Below are 21,412 nucleotides of genomic sequence, written 5' to 3' on the forward strand. Positions count from 1 at the left end.
ACCATGACAGAGTCTTTGTTACAGGAACACCTAGCAAAAGGACAACTGAAAAATAATCTAGTTGACTTACAGCAACAAAGAAATCGGAATAATACCTTATTGGGGACAGATTTAAGTATATGTGAAGAAATTTTCTTAAGTGGGTACATGTGGAATTGAGAGGGGAATATTTTAGCATTTGAAAATGAGAAAGTGAGAGATTGAAAGTAATATGAAAAACACAATATATTTTGTATTTTACAAGGAACAGGGATATAGTATGGAAATTTGTTGGCAAAATAATTTGGTGGAACAAGAAGTTTGGTAATTTGGTGGCAGAAAATTTGAGGGATAGATAGGTAATTTTTATGACACTTAATTTTTCCCATTTATTGCTATTTGAATTTTAGCTATTCTAAGGTAAATATTTTACTTATTTATTGGGGATAAATTGGGGACTAGGGATATAGTGATGGTGATAGGGGAGGTTGGAATAAATTATTTAGTTTTTAAATTTTATTGTTTTTTAAAGAATAGTTTACCATACCCAGTGTTCTTGGGGCATGGGTACTGTGTGGTGCTAGATAGAACTGGCATCAGTTAAAAGCAAAGCAAGTGCCTGCCTTAACTTCTTTACTGTTTCTCTGACTTCAAATTTTAGTCTTTTTAATGTTAACAAGAAGTAGCTATTTAAAAACTAGAAGGGAAGTGGCTACTAAGTACTTTTTCATTCATGTTTATAGTGATGTGTGGAAGTTTGACTAAAAATGTCTGAAATTCAAGAGATCTGTTACTGTTTCGTACAATATGCTTATTTATGTGATGTATGAAATAATAGGATGTATTTATTGTATTATCTGTGAATTTGTAAAAATACACAGGCATGCCCAAGATATTCTTTCTAATGAAGCTTTTCCTCAGGTTTCCTACAAAAACCTTCTGTGTTGTGTTTTTTTACTTGGTGATTTAGGGACTATAGATTGTTGTTGAGATTGTTTGGTGGAACTGTCAGCGCTTCTGCCAGCATCTTTTCTCTCTCATCTCTCATACTGCTGCTGTTGCCTCTGCTAGACACCATTCATCCCACCAACCCAGTCCCTTTGCCCTTCACTCTTTACTTTACTCTTTGTTTTGAGTTGGAAGAGTGAGAAATTTGTTCATTTCCTATGGAAAAGGTGAACTGAAATATAGCTAAAGTATTGGTCACCAGGTGGAACAGATTGCTACCACAAATATGAAAGGAGTTTTATTGTAACGTTATTTTGGGGGGGGTCTTTATTAAATAGATAGACTTTAAAATAAAACATTTATTATTGTTCTTTCTTTTGCTGTTTTCTCTGGTTTCTGGAGCACAATATAGTCTCTGTTCTTGAACTCTGTAGTTAAGCCTGATTCTTTAAACATCCATTTAATTTACCTTACATTTTGGAATGTAGCAAAAGGCATGGTTTAATCTTTGCTTGGACCAGATTGAATTAGAGTGAAAAATCATTTGACACTCTTGAGAATAGTAATTAATTTCCGACTGAATTTATGCTCACATTTTATCACTTAATAACTATTTGGTCTTAGGAACTGATTACACAGTATAGCTGAGAACTGATTCTTATGACTATAAAGGTAGTAAACACAGGACCCACATATTTGCTTCTGCATTAAGGGGCACTGCTCATTAATCTGGTAAGTCTCAAGTTATATTACTATATAATTTAATATGTGAAGTATCAAGTATGCAATGCACCCAGTTCAGTTAGTTGAAAAATGAGAGAAAACTGGTGCATCTCCAAGTACTTGTGTTTTTCCAAAGATATGTTGTTTCCTCATCTTTAATAAAAGATACTGTAAAATGAGTTTTGTTCACTTTTGTTACTGACAGAAAACAATTTCTCGTGATTTGACTTTCCTTGCGTTGATTGACAGAGTCATATAGTTGGGGTTTATTGAGGGAAGAACTGGAGAGAGTTTACGTTAAAGCAGGTCTGTGAATGAAGCTTTTAATTTCTTTTTCACTTCTCGTTTGTCAAAATTAGTTTCAAGAAGTTTTGTTTTTTCTAAGTCAAAACTCTTATATTTTATTTTATTTGAAAGAAACCTCTTGAGGGAACCCAAGAGCATTCTTGATTATATACTGAAAAGTTTCTTATTCAAACTAGTTTGTTGACTACTTTCACATAGATAGATGTATGTAGTTTCTCATAATCTTTAATTTTATTTCCAGAATGATATTTAGCAGTTAAATGAAAATTATTGGTTATAGAACTTCAAATTGTGAAGTAATCACTGTCACTGTCCTCCCGTTGTTCATCGATTTGCTCGAGCGGACCCAGTAATGTCTCCATTGTGACACTTGTTACTGTGCTTGGCATATTGAATACGTCACGGGGAGCTTGCCAGGCTTTGCCGTGTGGGCAAAATACTCTCGGTAGCTTGCCAGGCTCTCTGAGAGGGGCAGAGGAATCGAACTTGGGTCGGCCATGTTGGCTGTGTGCAAGGCAAACACTGTCCCGCTGTGCTATCGTTCCAGCCCTGAGAAGTAATAAACATAGCTTTTAGGTACCAAGATAATAGTTTTGGGGACTCCTTACTCCTACTCCCCACTTCTTCCTAGCAAATTCTATCTTTCATCTCTTACAGTAGGCTCAGACCTGGGGAACCCAGAAACCTGCCAGAAATAGTGTTTGATGAGTATTTCCCCCAGCTTGCCAAGTGTGATAGCAAGAACCAAGTTAAGTTCAAGATCCTTGGTTTTTTCCTCTGCACAGTTATTGATACCATAGATTCTGAAGCCATTTATACATATATATATATATGTATGCATACACACACGGGGGGCCTCGTCCTCGCCAGGGCCCCGTGGAGGGGAGTGGGTTGATTTTCCCTCTCCGCTCCAACCAGGGCTCCGACATCCGAGACCTCCAGAACCAGCCACCACCATGCTGAGACCACTCTCCATACGCATAAAGGTCAGCCGTATGTAGGCCACATGGCTTGTCCCCTGTTTTATCTCTTTGACCATCATTTCTTTATTTTGTTTTTGTTGTTATTTTTTGTGGTGCATACCTGGCAGTGCTCAAGGCTCAGGGATCATTCATGATGGGCTTGAGGGAACCATATGTGGTGTCAGGAGCCAATTCGAGGTTGACCATATGCAAGGCAAGTACCCTACCCACTGTATTATCATTCTGATCCCTGGCCCTCATTTCTTTAATTTGAATTTTATTTCCTCTGTCTCTCTCCCTTCCTCTCTCCCTTCTGCATAGAGTCAGTTCTTTTTTGAACTGTAAATTTTACCTAAAGGTACCTTTTTTAAAAAAGGTGGGACTAGAGAAATAGTACAGTTGGTAAGGCTCTTGCCTTGCACACACGTGACCTTAGGTTCAATCATCAGTGCCTGGTATGGTCCCCCGAGCTTGCCAGGAGTGATCCCAGAGCACAGAGCCAGGATAAGCCCTGAGCACAGTGGTTGTGGCCCCAAAACAAACATAAAAGGTAAAGGTTTCTCTTCTTGGGCCACTAGTCATTCTCTTCTCAAGGGTTAGCCACATTTACAGGTTGTAAAATTTCCCCTGGATTTTATTGTAATTTAAAGTGCAACATTGAAATATCTTTTTCCTGATTTTATTTCTTTGAGTAGTTTTCTATTGATCTGTTTATTCCCCACAATAAAATACCAGTAAGAGATAGGAATAGTATTCTTTTTTTTTTTTTAATTTTTATTAGTGAGACACGGTAGGGCATTTGACTTGTACGCAGCAACATGGCCGATCCGAGTTCAATTCCTCCTCCCCTCTCAGAGAGCCCGGCAAGCTACCGAGAGTATCTCGCCCGCACGGCAGAGCCTGGCAAGCTACCGGGATGTATTCGATATGCCAAACACAGCAACAACAAAGTCTCCAATGGAGATGTTACTGAGCCCACTCGAGCAAATCGATGAACAACGGGAGGACAGTGACAGGGACAGTGATTAGGGAGACACCATGACGTATAGTTGTAGACTTATAATTTTTTGAGCTTGGTTTCAATTATACAATGATCAAATACCCATCCCTCTACCAGTACCCATTTCCCACCACCACAGATCCCAGTATCCCGCCCTCCCCCCATCCCCTCCATCCCACCAAGCCTCTGTGGGCAAGGCATTCCCTTTTGTTCTCTCTCTCCTTTTGGGTGTTGTGGTTTGCAAAAGAGGCATTGAGTGGCAATCATGTTTGGTCCATAGTCTATTTTCAGCATGCTTCTCCCATCCTGGGAGGATCCTCCCAACACCCTTTATTTGGTGCTTCCTTCTCTATCTGAGCTGCCTTTTCCCCTAGCATGTGTGGCTGGCCTCCAAGCCATGGAGCAAAATTTCTGGTACTAATCTCAGCCATTCTTGTGTGTTAGTCTCCTATTTTGTTATTTTATGTTCCCCAGATGAATGCAATCTTTCTGTCTATCCTTCTTATTTTGAGTCATTTCGCTTAACATGATACTTTCCATGTAGTACCATTTGTATATAAAATTTCATAACTTCATCTTTTCTAACTGCTACATAGCACTCCATTGTGTAAATGTACCAAAGTTTCTTTAACCAGTCATCTGTTCTCAGGCACTCAGGTTTTTTTCCCAGATTCTGGCTATTGTAAACAGTGCTGCAGTGAAAAAACAATTGCAGATGTCACTTCGACTATACTTTTTTGCTTCTCTGGGATATATTCCCAGGAGTGGTATTGCTGGGTCAAATGGGAGCTCAATTTCTAATTTTTTGAGATCGTCCATACTGTTTTCCAAAAGGGCTGAACCAGTTGGCATTCCCACCAGCAGTGAAGAAGGGTCCCTTTCTTGCCACATCTGCGCCAGCACCAGTTGCTTTTGTTCTTGTGGATGTGGACCAGTCTCTGTGGTGTGAAATGATATCTCATTGTTTTGATCTGCATCTCCCTGATGATTAATGATGTGGAGCATTTTCTCATGTGCCTTTTAGCCATTCAGATTTCTTCTTTGAGAAAGTTTCTGTTCATTTCATTGTCCCATTTTTGGATGGGGTTGGATGTTTTCTTCTTGTGGAGCTCAACCAGTACTTTGGATATACAGTACTTTGGATATCCTTGATATCAACCCCTTGTCGGATGTGTATTCGGAGAATATCCTTTCCCATTCTGTAGACTGTCTTTGTATTTTGGCCACTGTTCCTTTTGAGGTGCAGAAGCTTCTTAGTTTAAGATAGTCCCATTTGTCTTTCTCTGTTTTCACTTGCTTGGCCAGTGGCGTGACATCTTTGAAGATACCATTAGCTTCAATGTCATGGAGGGTTTTGCCAACTTTTTCTTCAATGTACCTTATGGATTCCTGTCTGATGTTGAGGTCTTTAATCCACTTTGATCTTACTTTTGTACATGGCGTTGTGCAGAGATCTAAGCCCACTTTTTTGCATGTAGCTGTTCAGTTTTGCCAGCACAATTTGTTAAAGAGGCTTTCCTTACTCCACTTCACTTTTCTTGCCCCCTTTTCAAAGATTAGATAACCATATGCTTGGGGGGATATGTCAGTATATTCAACCCTGTTCCATTGGTCTACAGCTCTGCCTTTGTTCCAGTACCATGCTGTTTTAATTATTACTGCTTTGTAGTAGAGTTTGAAGGTAGGGAGGTTGATTCTTCCCATTTTCTTTTTCCCGAGAATTGCCTTAGCTATTTGTGGGGGATTATTGTTCCAAACAAATTTCAGGAGCGTTTGCTCCATTTTTTGAAGAATGTCATGGGTATCCTAATAGGGATCGCGTTGAATTTGTACAGTGCTTTGGGAAGTATTACCATTTTGACAATGTTAATTCTCCCTGTCCATGAACAGGGGATATTTTTCCATTTCCTGGTGTCCTCTTTTATTTCCTGAAGTAGTGTTTTGTAGTTTTCTTTGTACAGGTCCTTTACTTCCTTAGTTAAGCAGATTCCTAGGTACTTGATTTCTTACTTCTCTTTCTAGGTTTTGTTAGTCAAACTGTTGTTTTCACCTGGTCAATTTTATTACATTTTACTAAAATACAGTTTAACTTAACCTACTAGAAATCATACTTTATTACGATTATATATGTAGTCATTATCTGCTAAACTGAGTGATTGGACAACAGGTAAAATGATCATTTTTAAGGGAAAACCAAAGTCCTTTGGTGTTTTTTCAATTTTTGTTCAACATTGTTCATATTTCCTCCCCCCCCCTTTGGGGTTGGGCTCTCTGGCAGTGCTCAAGAAACCTAGGGATCCACTCCCAGTGATTCTGTACCAACTGGGCTGGTGTTTCAGTGGCATGATCACTGAAGGATGCAATGGTGCTCAGCCCTACAGTGCTGCGGGACCACTCGGACCACCGCACTAATGCCCAGGAAGCCTCCACCCTGATCACTGTACTATCTCCCAGACCCATTTTTATTTTTTTTTAATAAGCTCTGTTCAGCTTTTATTTTTGCATATTTCTTTGTTTTATTTGTCATGGTTATCTATTTGAACCTTTTAAAAAATATGGGCTACAAAAGAGGTAAAATTCTAGAAGTTGAGAACAAAAATTTAGACCATACATGTCACTTGATCATTGATCACTTGACATCCCGTTACTCATGGATTTGCTTGAGTGGGCACCAGTAACGTCTACATTTATCCCTGTCGTGTGCTAGTGTAGTCCAATGGCTTCTGCTCATTCTGGAACATGAAGAGCCTCAAACTGATTGTTCAGGGTCTTGACAAAGAAGTCTGACCATCTCGTAGGTGGGCGGCCATGCGATCTTTTAATGTCCTGTGGAATCTAGTCGACAACGGGTCTAGTCCAGTGGTCGTTTCCAAATCTCATTACGTGTCCAGCCCATCTGATTTTTGACACCTTGGCAAATGAGACGGCGTCCCTGATTCTTGATCGTTGACAGAGGTCGGAACTCCGGATTCTTTCTCATTTGAATATTCAAATACATGTCACGAAAAGAAAAATATTCTTTTTCTTAGAAACTAAAAATTATTACCCAAGTGTCTTTAATCTTCTGTTTTGTAGAAAAGAGTCATACTTTCCTTGTACCTTCTTATTTCCATCACTTGATCACTTGGCATCCCGTTACTCATCGATTTCCTCAAGTGGGTGCCAGTAATGTCTCTATTCGTCCCTGTCGTGTGCTAGTGTAGCCCAATGGGTTCTGCTCATTCAAGCAACACGAAGAGCATCAAACTGATCATTTATGATCTTGATGAAGAAGTCTCACCATCTGGTAGGTGGGCGGCCACGCGGTCTTTTGACATCCCGTGGAATCCAGTCAGTAACTGTTCTAGTCCCTCGGTCGTCTCTAAATCTCATTATGTGACCAGCCCATCTGATTTTTGACACCTTGGCAAAGGAGACAGCGTCCCTGATTCTTGATCACTGAAGGAGGTCGAAACTCTGGATGCTTTCTCTCATTTGAGTGAAATGTGATACCCCAAGCATAGCTCTTTCAATTCCTCTTTGGGAGACCCAAATAGCATTCTCATCCTGTTTGCTTAGGACCCAGGTCTCTGAGGCGTATGTTAATGCAGGAAGAAAAGTGGAATCAAAGAGATGTGCCTGGAGCTGGAGGTTCTTCATCCTCTTAGCTATTTCTTTGATGCTCTTGAAGGCATTCCAAGCCTCTGTCTTCCTCCTGCACAACTCAGGTGCCAGGTCATTTGTCATGTTGACTTCTCGACCTAGGTACACTTAACTGTTTCATTCAGACATAGTCTTTCCATTGAGAGCAAATGTAATGTTAGGAACGAGACTGTTTCTCATAAACATTGTCTTCATGAGATTCAGCTGTATTCCGACCTTTCCACATTCACGGTCAAAGTCAGCCAGCATTTGTGCCAATTGGCTAATGTTCAGTGTTATTAGAACGATGTCATCAGCAAAGTGGAGGTGGTGTAGTTGCCAGTCTTCTATCTTCACTCCCATTCCTTCCCATTCCAGCCATTGCATGACATTCTCGAGGGTGGCCTTGAAGAGTTTCAGTGAAATGGCATCACCCTGCCGAACCCCTCTCTTGACATGGATGATCACTTCTTTGTAGAATGGTGAGATCTGGTAGTGAATCTGTAATACAACTCACGGAGGATCCTGATGTATTGAGTTTGAATGCCCTGATTGGCTAGGGCTTCGATGACCGCTTCCATCTCAACAGAATCAAATGCCTTCTTTAAATCAATGAACGTTAGACACAGTGGCATATTGAACTCCCAAGAGACTTCAGTGAGCTTGGTTATCGTGTGGATATGGTCAATGTTGCTGAATCTTTTGCGGAACCTGGCTTGCTCGCATGGTTGTCCTTTCTAGTGTTCTGCCAATCCTATTTAGGATGACTCGAGTGAACAGCTTGTAGATGACAGACAACAGGCAGATTGAGTGATAGTTGCCAATGTCGTAGATGTCTCCCTTTTTGTACAGTAGTACAGTCCTGCTGGTTTTCCATTGGAATGGAACCTTGCATTCAGACAGGTAGTGTGTGAAGAGCCAAGCCAGTGTATTGATGAGTACTGACGACAGGTTCTTCAGGTGTTCAGGTCTGACTTTGTCTGGGCCAGGTCCTGTTCATTTCTTTACCGACAAAATGGGGTGTCAGATTTTGGAAGGGAGAACTTTGGGAATGACATATCCATCCTGTGGAATTTGGTATGTGAGCAGGTGGACGTGGCTATCAAAGAGATCTGAGTAGAAGTCATGGATAATCTTCTCCATTGCCCTTCTGGAAGATGTGATAGATCCATCAGGACGTCAGAGGGCAGTCATCTTGGTCTTGTAGTTGGCGAAGGACAGGTGGGCATTGTGAATGCTTTTCCCAGCTTCTGCCATATCTGCCAGCACTGCTGCTCTTCTCTTTTTGAGGTCTTCCTTTATCACTTCTCTGCACTGCTTTGGAAGTTTGGACGTTCACTTGTGGTTGCCTGAGACATGTGCCAACTAGGTTGGTGAATAAGCTCAAGAGTTTTCGAAGACAGGTGTTTTTTTGTGGCTATCTCTCTCTTGGCGTTCTTCACACAATCATGGAGGTGCTGAACCAGTCGATCGTTTTCCTCGTCAGTGTTGTCAACACTGGCATCTTCCCATGTTGCAGCAATAGTGCCAAAGAGCTCCCTATTGGTGGTTGTTCTGGGACTTCTCTTCTTAAACTTTGCAGCCCTTTCTTCCCACTCTGTGAAGTAGAAATTTGCACGAAGGAGACGGTGGTCCAATCCCATTTGGAAATTTTGGACAACAACGACATTGGTCAGGCAAAACCGTTGATTGAATATGATGTGGTCAATTTCGTTGTGGAACCATCCACTGGGAGACTCCCATGTCCAACGTTTAGATTTGGTCTTCTGGAACTGAGAGTTCCCATGGATGGTCTTGATAGACATGATGAACTCAGACAGTCTGTCACCCTGTTTGTTCCATTCTAGCCCATGAGTCCCGATGTGGAGTTCTTCAGCTCTTCTTCTCAGTCCTATCTTGGCATTGAAATCACTGACAATGATCTTGTAGAAGGTGTGGTCTTCTGCATAGAACTTCTCCAGCTCCATGTAGAACTTCTCAGTTTCTCCTTCATCATAATTGGATGTTGGTGCATAGACAACGAAGATAGAAACTGCTCACAGTGAGCCACATCTATTCAAGTGTAATCATCCTATTCGGGTTGTTAGGCATTCAAATGAATCAATGCTTATGGCCAAGTTCATGTTGACAAGGACACAGACAACACTGACGCCTTTTTTTTTTTTGCATGTTCTGAGGAACAGTTCTTCTCCAGTATCGAAAACGGCCTGATGTGATTGATGTCTTCTCATCTCGGTCAGAGCAATGATGTCGTATTTGATTGTTCACGCTTGTACCATCAGGTCCTCGATGGATACATCTGATGCCAGCATATGTGCATTGAAAGTGCAGACAGTCATTTTTGTCTTTCTTCGTTTTGGCCACCTAGTTCGGCTTTGAGATTTTATCAGCCTCTCCTTTCACATCCTTCTCAATGCTGCTGTATTGGTGGCTCCTTCAGGGTAAGGGGAATGAGACCCATTGTATTTACTGGTTTTGGCATATCGAATACGCAATGGATAGCTTGCCAGGCTCTGCCATGTGGACGGAATATTCTCGGTAGCTTGCAACGCTCTCTGAGAGGGATAGAGGCTTTTGTGGCAGCCTCTAATCGCCCTTGTAGGTGTTCCCATGGTTCAAACCATATTTGAATCTATCAAATATGGTGCAGCAATCCTGGAAGATGGGTATTAAGTGTCTTATGATGTGTCGCACAGCCGCAAAGCAGCCATGCGGTCCAAAAAGCATCCTGGAGTGTGGCAGCGGCTGGGTAGTGGAGGGAGTGGAGGTCTGCCTGTGAGGTATTTATCTGGTACCGGTAGGGTGGGTCTTCTTGCGTGATCCAATCCCTGGATCAGTGTTGGTTGGTGGAAGCAGACAGAGCAGGGTAGGGTGGGGCTCCTGGTTTTAATCCCTTCCTCACCTATGGTTGGTGGGAGCAGGCAGAGGATCTCTCCTCAGGTTCGGGGTTCGGGTTCGTTGAGCCTGGAGTTCAAGGTCTCAGAGTTTTGCTTATCTTGTTCTGTGGGGCTTCACTCGTCCTTGAGTTTCGGCCTGAGCATCTGAAAAGCCCTGGAGAGTGGCAGTGGCTGGGTAGTGGAGGTAGTGGTGGTTTCCATAAATGGTGGTTTTTCTTTAGCTGTTTTTAGTATTTTCTACTTTTTGCTTCATATAAAATTTCACCAGCCAGCTAGAAAAACCTGGATGCAGAGACAAGAACAATGTACTGAATGCTTATCTGCATGAGGTGTTGTGTTACTCATTATATCAAAACTTTTAAAGTGTATTTGTCATCCAAGTTTGTAATAATAGGCAGTGAATGTAGGACTGTGACATAATATCTGGTAATGAGCACAAAGTGTACAAACAAAAGACCATCAGATTGCTGTGGACTGCTGACTTCTGGCTCCCATGCAAAAGTGGGAGCTATTAATGTTAATAGAAGTGGAGCATTGGGTTCTGTGAGCTGGGGCAGCACTGACTGTACACTAATTCTAAATTAGTCTTAATGTTCTTTCACTAAAGCTTATTTTTTAGTTTTTCAAAACTGAATCATGGTGATGATGATTGGAGATTATGATGGGAACATTTGAATTTTTTTTAGGTGTTTTCTCAAGGAATAATACACTAATTACTTCTTAAATTTAACATTCACAAACTATTCTTCAGAGGACTTGGTAATATTTTTACCTTGTTCTGTGCCGGAGAGATAGTATAGTGGGTAGTGCACTTTGCATGTGGCCAAACCTAGTTCAATTTCCAGCACCCGATATTGTCCCCCAGGCACTGTCAGGAGTGATTCCTGAGCTCAGAGCTGGGAGTGATCCCTGAGAATCTCCAAGTGTGGCCCCCAAGAAACAAAAAATTTAAAACAAAATTTCTACTTTGTTCCTTTCCCTCCCTCACCTTGGGCTCCCAAGAGTTGCTCAGATATTGGGAGCCATTTTTGGTAATTATTTCTGTTTTTTAGATGAGAAAAATTGATGCGTTCTAAAATAAATGGCACACACAGGATTTAAATGTCGGTCTGTTGGAATGCAGAGTATGTTCTTAACCACTACTACCCCATACTGTCTCTTAATATAATAACTATTTATTCAGGGAAAATTCATGACTTTAATGCCAGTTTTTAATATTATGCACCCAAATTGAGTTTTGTACTGAGTAGAGTTAATTGTATTTTTTCTAAGCCTTTTTCTGATAGTTGCGTTTGTTTTATATTTCAGTTATTAATGTAAGTAAAATTATGAAATGTTTTTGAAAGTTACATGAATGCATTGGAAAGGCATACCATCTAGTTAAAAAAACATGGTCAGAGCCAGAAAGATAGTGTAGCATGTAATGCATTTGCCCCACATTTGCTTGGGTTTGATCTCTGGTACCCAAGATGGTCCCCTCGACACTGCCAGGAGTGATCCTTGGAGCATAGAATCAGGAGTAGGCCTGTGCACCACCAGATGTTGTTGCCCCAAAACCAACAGAAATTTTGAGAATTAAAAAAAAAGATTAAAAGAAATTCCTTCTGAACTTGTAGTTGAGACAGTTCATAAAAATGGAAGGATATAAGATAAAATCTAAAGTAATTTGGCATTCCAGTTGTTTTGTATTTTCTATGATTACATATTAGAGAAACTGAAACTTGAAATTGCAGTTTATCTATGAATTGGCTCATGTGAAACTAAATTAAAACTCCCATCAGACAAGAAAAACACATTGGTTCTAAAAAGTGGTGACTAAAGTATATTTCTACAATTTGAATTAAACATTCTCTAAACATATACATACACATATATGAATATTTCTGTTTGAATGTTGATCTGTTAATCAGCTAAAATGTCTCCTACTGAACCTGTAGGAAAGGATTGGCATGCTTTATCCTTTTCATTAATTATTATTAATGACCAGATCATTATTATTTTAAGCATAGAAGGTTATTAAGTCCTCTTTTGTAACTATTTAGATCTGTGTTTGTGACCTGAAAGCAGTTATACAAATTATGTAAAGAAATGTATGTTACTATGTTTACTAATAGTAAAACTATTTAGAAACATAGACTGCTGATTGGATTTTTCTTCTAGATTTTATCTCTTCTGTAGAATTACAAAGGTTGGGATGGAGGGGGGTGGTCACACATTGCTTGGGTGCTACTCCTGTGGCAAATAGGAGATCGCTCCTGACTGCTTAGGGCACTATGTGGTGTTGGGGTTTGAAGTTGGGACACTAGCATTCAAAGTACTCTCAGCTCTCTGAACCCTCTCTCTGTCCCAGGTCTAGCCTACTTGTATAGGAAACTGATGTCTAATGATTTTAGAGAGTTGATTTAAGTCATATGACTCATGGATAACATGTTGGGAAAAATCATTGATACTAATTACTCCTGTACAATCTTGCCTTTCTGTATGGTCAGATTTAAAGAAAATTTGATTTGATAGATTTATAAGCAACCTTTCTCAGAATCATTTGGCCCTAGGTCAACTCTTTAAAAGAAGTTAGTTGTTTATGGATACATTATCTTTGTTTTTATTTTTTGGGTCATGTATTGCAGTGCTCAGGGAAAACCAGGCCTCCAATATGCTAAACATGTGCTCTGCTGATAAGTTGAGCTATCTCTCTGGCCCCTGCATAACTTATCTTTAATATCTCCTGTAATGATAAAAATGCTCTGAAGAATTCTTTGATTTGTTTCACTCAGCTTGCAAATAGCCACTAATAGCTTTTAGCTTTTCATCATAGTAATTCTTTGGACCGTAATAAGTTTTGGACCATAATGTATCTTTTATTTATTCCAGTGTTTATAAATAGAACCTTTTAATGTATTTTAATTAATTGACTGAAATGACTTGAATTTATTTCCTGCATGATGGGGAGGGTTTTTTTTTTTAAATCTTCAGTTAAAATGCTCACTCCTTTATTACATTATATATATGTATATATTCATTAGTAGCAATTTGTCAAAGTTCAGTTGTAGATTTTGAAAGCATTTTTAATAAAATCAGAATTTTTGTTTATGCCCTTTGTAGTTAAAATATTCTACTTAGTCTTTATATTTCCAAGCTTGCCTTAAGTATTTAATCATGAAATAATAGAGGATAAAAATACCTGGATTTTCAGTATTAATAAACACTATAGTCTAGTCTCTTCATTAATTAAACTGAAGCCATTACTTTTAGCTTTGAACGATTTTGATATTTTTTCACCAAATTGAAATTATTGCCTGAAAGAATATTATTGTTCCACGTATTATTTTGTCCCCTTATCTTTCTCACTTCAGTCTTTGGGGAATGCCCCAGATCCAGTGTGAGAGAGGAAAGGGAGCATCAGCTCTGTTTGTCTTTTCTCTTGCTAATACAGCAATGGGTCCAGTACCCAGCATGGTTCTAAAACATTTCCTTTCCTTTCCAGCTACTTCTGTAATTTTACTTATTGAGTTAGAGAATAAGGGCTATAGTAATTATGGCAAATTCCTGCCATTATTGTTTGAATTAAAAGTTTAATGGCAGATGTTTATTACCATCCTGAGTGAGGTAGTGTGTTTAGTTAGTCCTGTGGAGTCACTAGAAAATCAGCTGGTCTCTGGTTGGGGAGATGGGAAACCTTCTCTTTACAGGGTGCTATAAACAGAACATTGATGAGTTGAATTTTTTTTTTAAATTGGTTTTTCAACATAACATGACACTGACATCTAAGGATAGTAGATATACAGGACAGGTAGATTGCTTCATAGCTGGAAGCCTGCCTCATGAGCAAAGGGGAGAAGACAGCTGGAATAGAGAAGGGATCACTAAGAAAATGATGGCTGGAGGAACCGGTTGGGATGGGAGATGTGTGCAGAAAGTAGATAAAGGACCAGACATGATAACCTCTCAGTGTCGGTATTGCAAACCATAATGCCCAAAAGTAGAGAGAGAGTATGGGAAATATCGTCTACCATGGAGGCAGGGCGAGGGTGGGAAAGGGGGAGTATACCGGGGATATTGGTGGTGGGGAATGTGCACTGGTAGAGGGATGGGTGTTTGATCATTGTGTGGTTGTAACCCAAATATGAAAGCTTGTAACTATCTCATGGTGATTCAATAAAATTTAAAAAAAAAAATTTTTTTTTTTAAAATTTGGAGGTTATACCTGGCTCTGTTTCTCAGGGTTCACTCTGGCAGTGCTCAGAGGGCATATGTAGTCCTAGTGATGAACCAGGGCTCATCCACGTGTAGGGCAAGTGCTGTTACTCCTGTATTATCTCCAGCCCCTGTAAACAGAACATTAAGGAAACTTCTGCCAGCAGTCAGCAAGAAAATCTTCCCAGGAAAGATGATCTGCAAATTGGGCCTGGACAGATAGATGTGCATTTCCAGTGAAAAAAGATGAGGGAAGGATTTTCTAGTTATTGTGAACACATGCAAGCACAGAGGGTGTGAAAATCTGGATTTTGGCAACACAAATAGTTGATTTATCTAAAACATAGGTGCTAAAAAATGTGAATGGGAAGTTAATTTTTATTTCAGTTACTCAGAGTTACAGACCATTCTAATTTGGGTATTTCCTCCAGAGCTACCTAAGACTTTAAAGCAGTGAATTTTGGGGCTGGAGTGATAGCACAGTGGGTAGGGCGTTTGCCTTGCACGTGGCCAACCCGGGTTCAGTTCCCAACATCCTATATGGTCCCCTGAGCACTGCCAGGAGTAATTCCTGAATGCAGAGCCAGGAGTAACCCCTGTGCAATGCCGGGTGTGATGAAAGAAAGAGAGAGAGAGAGAGAGAGAGAGAGAGAGAGAGAGAGAGAGAGAGAGAGAGAGAGAGCAAACAAGCAGTGAATTTAATGGGAGTTTAGTTTTGCTTCACTTTGGAGCTGTAAGCTCAGATGTCTTTAGAGGCCAAGCAAGTAACAGAAATATGAAATTGTCAGGTATCAGACCAAAAGAAATGATTAGGCCTCTAGACTTACTCTTTTCCTAAGGCCTTTCCACACATAAGCTATTTGAAAATCCTATAGCTGCCAAATCAAATGGAATATTGACCACTTTTAATCTGAAGTTAGACATACTCTCAAAGACACCTCTGATAGCTTTTTTTAGAGAACATTTTGCAGTGGTGTATATAGTAGGTATATGATATCTGGAAGATAAATGGTTGGGTGGCTGGATAGATGGATGCAGGGTTGAGTGTTATGTATGCTGAGATTCATTAGACTATTGAGATAATTAAAGCAAAAGTTGATAATGCCTGAGTTAGACACAAAAGAAAGGAGAAACAGGTGGCTGGTGAGTATAAAGAATATTGAAATAAAACTTAGCAGTGACACATAAAAGAGGAAGGAATTAAACATGAGATATTTTTCGCATTGGATTGAATGGGAACAATTCTGAGAGAAGATAATAAAAATTTTTGGTGAGTGAAGTAGAATGAGGAACTTATTCTTTTTTAATGCTGAGACACTGTTATAGGTGCAACCTTTAACTCTCATTCTTCTAAAATTAATCAAATAATCCTTTTTAGAGGATAGGAATTGCTCCAGAATCATTTAAAAGGAAAATTTCAGACCTAACTTGATGTATTTCTCCTCCAAGTATTGTGTCTGTGACTCTCTTCACGCATAAATACTCGTAAAAGTTTTTAATTTTACTCTGTTAATTGTTGACAAACACAGTTTTCTTCACTTTCACCTTTTGAAGGGGCCTGGGAACCCTAAAACTCACCCTCCACCAGTCAGCCAAAGGAAAGAAAAATAGGATGACTAGGATGCTCTGATTGATGTTGGAAACTGGCCAGCGCAAGAAGTGGGAAGCTCTCTGGATCAGGCCTTGGGTTTTTTATTTTACCATTTCACTTTGTTCCCAATTTTGGGCAGGAAGTCCTGGCACCAGGTGGATTTACGTCCTTAGGGTGAAAGGCAAATGGGACCCACTCCTGATTTGGTTTGGTTTGTTCTTTGGCCTATTTGGATTTTGAGATTCCACAGTCGAGGCTGCTTTGGTTCTGGGCAGTTTCTCTGTGTCGGGCTTCTGGAGTTCCCCAGGCAATCCCCTGGGATTGCATAGGCCTCCTCCCACACCTTCTGATGCCTCACTGAGTCCATTTATTCTCACTTGCATTTTTATTGATAGTTTTCTGAAAAATTGCTGTATGTGTTTGTCTACACTTATCGCTATGTCTATGTGTATCTATAACATTTCTCTGATGTTCTCTCTTCAACTTGAGTTTAAGGGCACTGTTAGAACAAATGCAAGAGGGGGCTGGAGCGATAGTAGGGCGTTTTCCTTGTACACGGCTGACCAGGTTCAATTCCCAGCATCGCATATGTTTCCCCAAGCACCGCCAGGAGCAATTCTTGAGTGCATGAGCCAGGAGTAATCCCTGTGCATCGCCGGGTGTGATGCAAAAAACAAAAAACAAGAACAAATGCAAGAAATCCAGTGTATATGTTAAATGTATATGCAATAAGAATATTTCTGTGGACATGCTACCTCAGGAGATTAGAAGGTCACCCCTCTATCACAATTTTCTCTGAGAACTTAATGCCAGCAGACATATTTTTGTTGGTCTGTTCTGTTGTATTTTTTTTCTCCCTTGAATTACTGGTATATTTTAATTTTTGTATGCTGTGGCTTCCCTCCCTATTTGCTTTAGTAGATGTACTAATTTTCTAAATAGGTAGGAAACAGATTTTCTTTGTTCAGCATTGAATTAACTGTTTCATTTGGTCTACTCTTAATATTTGTTGATGTATTTTTTAATAATTTCTTAATTCTTAAGAAAATGTTTTTAGCTGCAGGTGTATCTTAGTGTAGAAGCTCAATGAGGCACTGGCTTTAATTCCAGAGACTGCAAAAGAGAAAAGGGTTTTTATTTTGATTTTTTTTTTGTTTGTTGTGTGTATATGTGTGTGTGTATGTGGGTGTGTGTATGTGTATTGATCCACACTCTGTGGTGTGGTGCTCAGGGCTAACTTCTGGCCTTGAGCTCAGGGATCACTCATGGAGGGCTTAGAGGTAAATGTATACACAGTAAGAGTGTTTCTGGTGACATACTACCTCAGGAGAGAAAAAGGACATACTACCTCAGGAAAGAAAAAGGTTCACCCTTCTATCAGAATTTAAAAAGTGTGACGCTTAAAAAGTGTCAGTGATTGAACCTGTGTTGGCCACATGGAGGGCAAGTGCCCTACCCACTGTGCTATCACCTAGTCCCTGTTTACTTATTTTTATATTAACACCACTCTCTGTTGATTGCTGTTACTTTTATTATTTATTTATTTATTTATTTTGGATTTAGTGCCCACCTAGCTTTGCTTACTCCTGGCTCAGCATTCAGGGATCATTTGGTGGGCTCATGGGGCCACTTGGGGTGCCAAGGATTGAGTCTAGGTCAGTCAGGGACAACATAAATGTCTTGCCCATTATACAATCCTTCTGGCTCTGCTGTCACTTTTCACACGCCTTTTCTGACTTTCAGTGTCTGTCCCATACCATTGTTCTTCAAGATTCTCCTGACTATACTTGGCCCTTTGGGTTGTCACATACATCTTATAAATACCTTTTCAATTTCACCACAAAGGAAAATCTGCTGCAATTTTGATTGAAATTTTAGTTATTCTAGATTGTTTTGTTGAGAGCTAAACTATATTGAAGGTTAGCCTGGAGAGATAGTATTGAGGTTAAGGTAGTTGCTTTACACATGTCAGAACTGCATTTGATCTCTGAACATGATGTATGGTTTCCTGAGTAGCACCAGGAATGATCTCTGAGTACAGAGTGAGGAGTAAGTCTTTAGCCAAAACAAAGTGCATGGGATCTGAGAGTTAGTACTGTGAGTAAAGGCACTTGTCTTGTAATCGGCTAACCCTGGTTCAGTTCCTGGCACTGCATGTGGTCCCCCGAGCACAGAGCAAGGAGTAAGTCCTGAGTAGTGCCAGGTGTAGATCAAAAACAAACAAACCAAAAGAAAACTATACTGAAGGTTTTAATCTGTATACATGTTATATGTCTCTCTGTATTTAAGTTCTTTAGCTTTATTTTGTAATTAATGTATGTTTTTATTAGCTTTCGATCACGATCATCCTGTTGTTCGTTGATTTGCTCGAGCAGGCACCAGTAACATCTCCTTCTTCCTAGCCCTGAGATTAGGAGAATGAGACCCATCATTGTTACTGATATTTGGCATATTGAGTACAACACGGGAAGTTTGCCAGACTCTGCTGTGCGGGCAGGATACTTTTGGTAGCCTGCCAGGTTCTCCAAAGAAAAAATAAGATAAGATGTCACGCGGCCGGAGTGCGGCCGCACGCTTCCGGGAGCTGGATTTTATAGTCTCTGCATCTTGGTCGTTGATGGGACCAACCTGGTGCTGGCAGCAGTTGGTGGGTGTGATGCCTACCTACTGGAAAATGGGGGGGTCTGGTTGGAGAAGGCCCAGTCCCAATCCAAGTAGGCTTGGAGACCTCAGCCCCAGGACCCGCATGCCTGGGTTCCTCTGCCAATTTTTTCATTCATGAGGCCTGTCCAGATGTGTGGAGAGTATTAGCTTTATTAACTTTATTCCCAGATAATTGTTTTTTTTGAAAAGAAATTTTAAAATTTTATTTTATATGTTCTTCATACAGAAATTAATTTTATTTTTAAAATTTTACTTTTTGAAATTAAATTATATCATTAAATGTGTGATTTTGAATTCCTAAATTAAAATTATTTGTATACATATTCTTTAGGATGATTTTCCCATGTAATCCTATTGCTGATAGTAATGCTTCTGTTAAAGTTTTTCCCCAATTCTTTTCCTTTTATTTATTTTCCTTTATTGTTCCTATTGCATCTTGTTAGGATGAACTGCATGACTTACTGCTCATACTATTTATAGCAATAGGTAAATATTATACAGCTAGCATATATTTATTTAACACTTAGGTTGTTTCTTAGACATAGACATAACTAACTCTGTTCTATTTAATAGTGAGCTGAATTCAAAGCTGCAAGATACTTTAGAACAAATTGAGGTAAGAAGATCATATATAATGTGCATGGTCAAATTAATATTTTTTAATCTAATTTCATTGTCAATGATTTTGGAATTGTGATATCTATAAATGGTGTTTGAAAGTAATCTCCATATCCAGAAAGATCCCCAAACTGTAATTCATGGGTATCTTCTCATGTTAATTATAACCAAAATCTTTACAATGTATTGCTTTTTTGATTATTAACCACTCTTTCTTAGTTTATTCATTTGAATATATATATATATATGTATACACACACACACACACACACATGCACACACACATATTTTGGTTTTGGATTCACACCTGGTGCTGCTCAAGGCTTACTTCTGGCACTGAGCTCAGGGATCACTCCTGCTTTGGGCAACCATCTGTGGTGCTGGGGATTTAACTCAGGTCTGCTGTGTGCAAGGAAGCACCTTGCCCACTTGTACTATTTCTGACTCCAATTAAGAATAATTTTTTGGCCGATGATAATTCTCCAAAATTCCTAAGCCTCATATAATACCTCATAGAATTTTTTTAAAAATGTGGAAACTGGAGCCAGAGAGGTAGCTCAAAGAACTAAAGTATGTATTTAGCATGTGGGAGCCCGGGGTTTAATTCCTAGCACTGTATGGTCTCTGGACACTGCCAGAAACACCTCCTAGTGAGGAGTAAGCCAATAGTAGCCCCCAGGCCCTTCCTTATGTGGCCATTCCCTCCCTCCACTGTAGAAACTGGATATGTTATTGTGAGCATGGAATCTTCTCCTCCTTTACATATAGTCAGTGATCATTTCTTTCCTTGGCACTCTTTAGAAAATGGGGTATTCTCTTCAGTAAACGCAATAATAATAATTTATGTACACGAATATTTTAATTTCTTTTTTTTTAAGTAAGAGTACTTAATAAAAGTTGAGGCTGGATTTTCAAAATATTGTTTGTGTGGTATTTGATCACAAATAAAATTTTTTGCTTACTGTAAGAAAGCCAACTTATTTCCTAAACATTAAATCTGCTTTGAGGGGCTGGAGCAATAGCACAGCAGGTAGGGTGTTTGCCTCGCACGCGACTGACCCAGGTGTGATTTCCAGCATCCCATATTGTTCCCCAAGCACCGCCAAGAGTGATTCCTTAGTACATGAACCAGGAGTAACTCCTGTGCATTGCTGGATATAACCCAAAAAAGAAAAAAAAAATCTGCTTTGAAAAACCCTTCCATGTACAACCTCTTGAATAATTCAAGAGGAATTTTTTGTAGGCACGGATATGTAGTATAATTCTGACATATTGAAAATTATGTTAGAATAAGTCTTTGAAATATAAATTCATAGTTAATGTGTAGGTATACAAGCTTAAATCTCAAGGTATGTTTGAGATCAGTCTACTTTTTTTGAGTATTGCCTTTAGTGATTACAGAAAGAATGTCATTGTTTTTAAGTAGTTCTACAAAATTAGTTCATTTTAGCAAATGCTTGAGCAGATATAAAGTTAGTGTAAGTAGAATTTATATAGTAACTATTAGATTATTATATGTTCCTTGAAACAGTTGCCATGCTTTTAATACAACATATATTAATATCTCAGTAAACTTGATTCAAAGGTGAAATGCAGTTTATTCATAATCTCATTTAAATTCATTTTTGACTAATTTAGTGTGATAATAAATGTATTTAGATAAACATAGTCGCTTCCTTTTTTTTTTTTTTACGACCCAGGAACATAACTTCCAGCTAACAGATGTAAAGCATGCACTCTATCACTGAGCTACCCTGTACCCCAAAACATAATTTCTTAACCAACTCTTGCCTCCCTTTCAATTACATAGGAACAGTTGGATGTGGCTCTTTCCAAAATATGCAAGAATTTTGACATTAACCATTATACCAAGGTTCAACAAGCTTACCGACTTCTTGGAAAAACACAG

General features: G+C 39.4%; 1 protein-coding gene across 1 annotated transcript in view; it reads left to right on the forward strand.

Moving 5' to 3' along the window:
• Positions 1-21,412, forward strand: part of VPS50 (VPS50 subunit of EARP/GARPII complex) — a 130,791-nt gene that overhangs the window by 31,859 nt on the left and 77,520 nt on the right. Inside the window, exons 10-11 of the mRNA XM_056118362.1 lie at positions 19,459-19,501; positions 21,314-21,412. Of these exons, the coding sequence (XP_055974337.1) occupies positions 19,459-19,501; positions 21,314-21,412 (142 nt within the window). The remainder of the gene's footprint in view (positions 1-19,458; positions 19,502-21,313) is intronic.

This window comes from Sorex fumeus, unplaced genomic scaffold, assembly GCF_029834395.1.
Source record: "Sorex fumeus unplaced genomic scaffold, SorFum_2.1 ptg000037l, whole genome shotgun sequence".
Classification (NCBI taxonomy): domain Eukaryota; kingdom Metazoa; phylum Chordata; class Mammalia; order Eulipotyphla; family Soricidae; genus Sorex; species Sorex fumeus.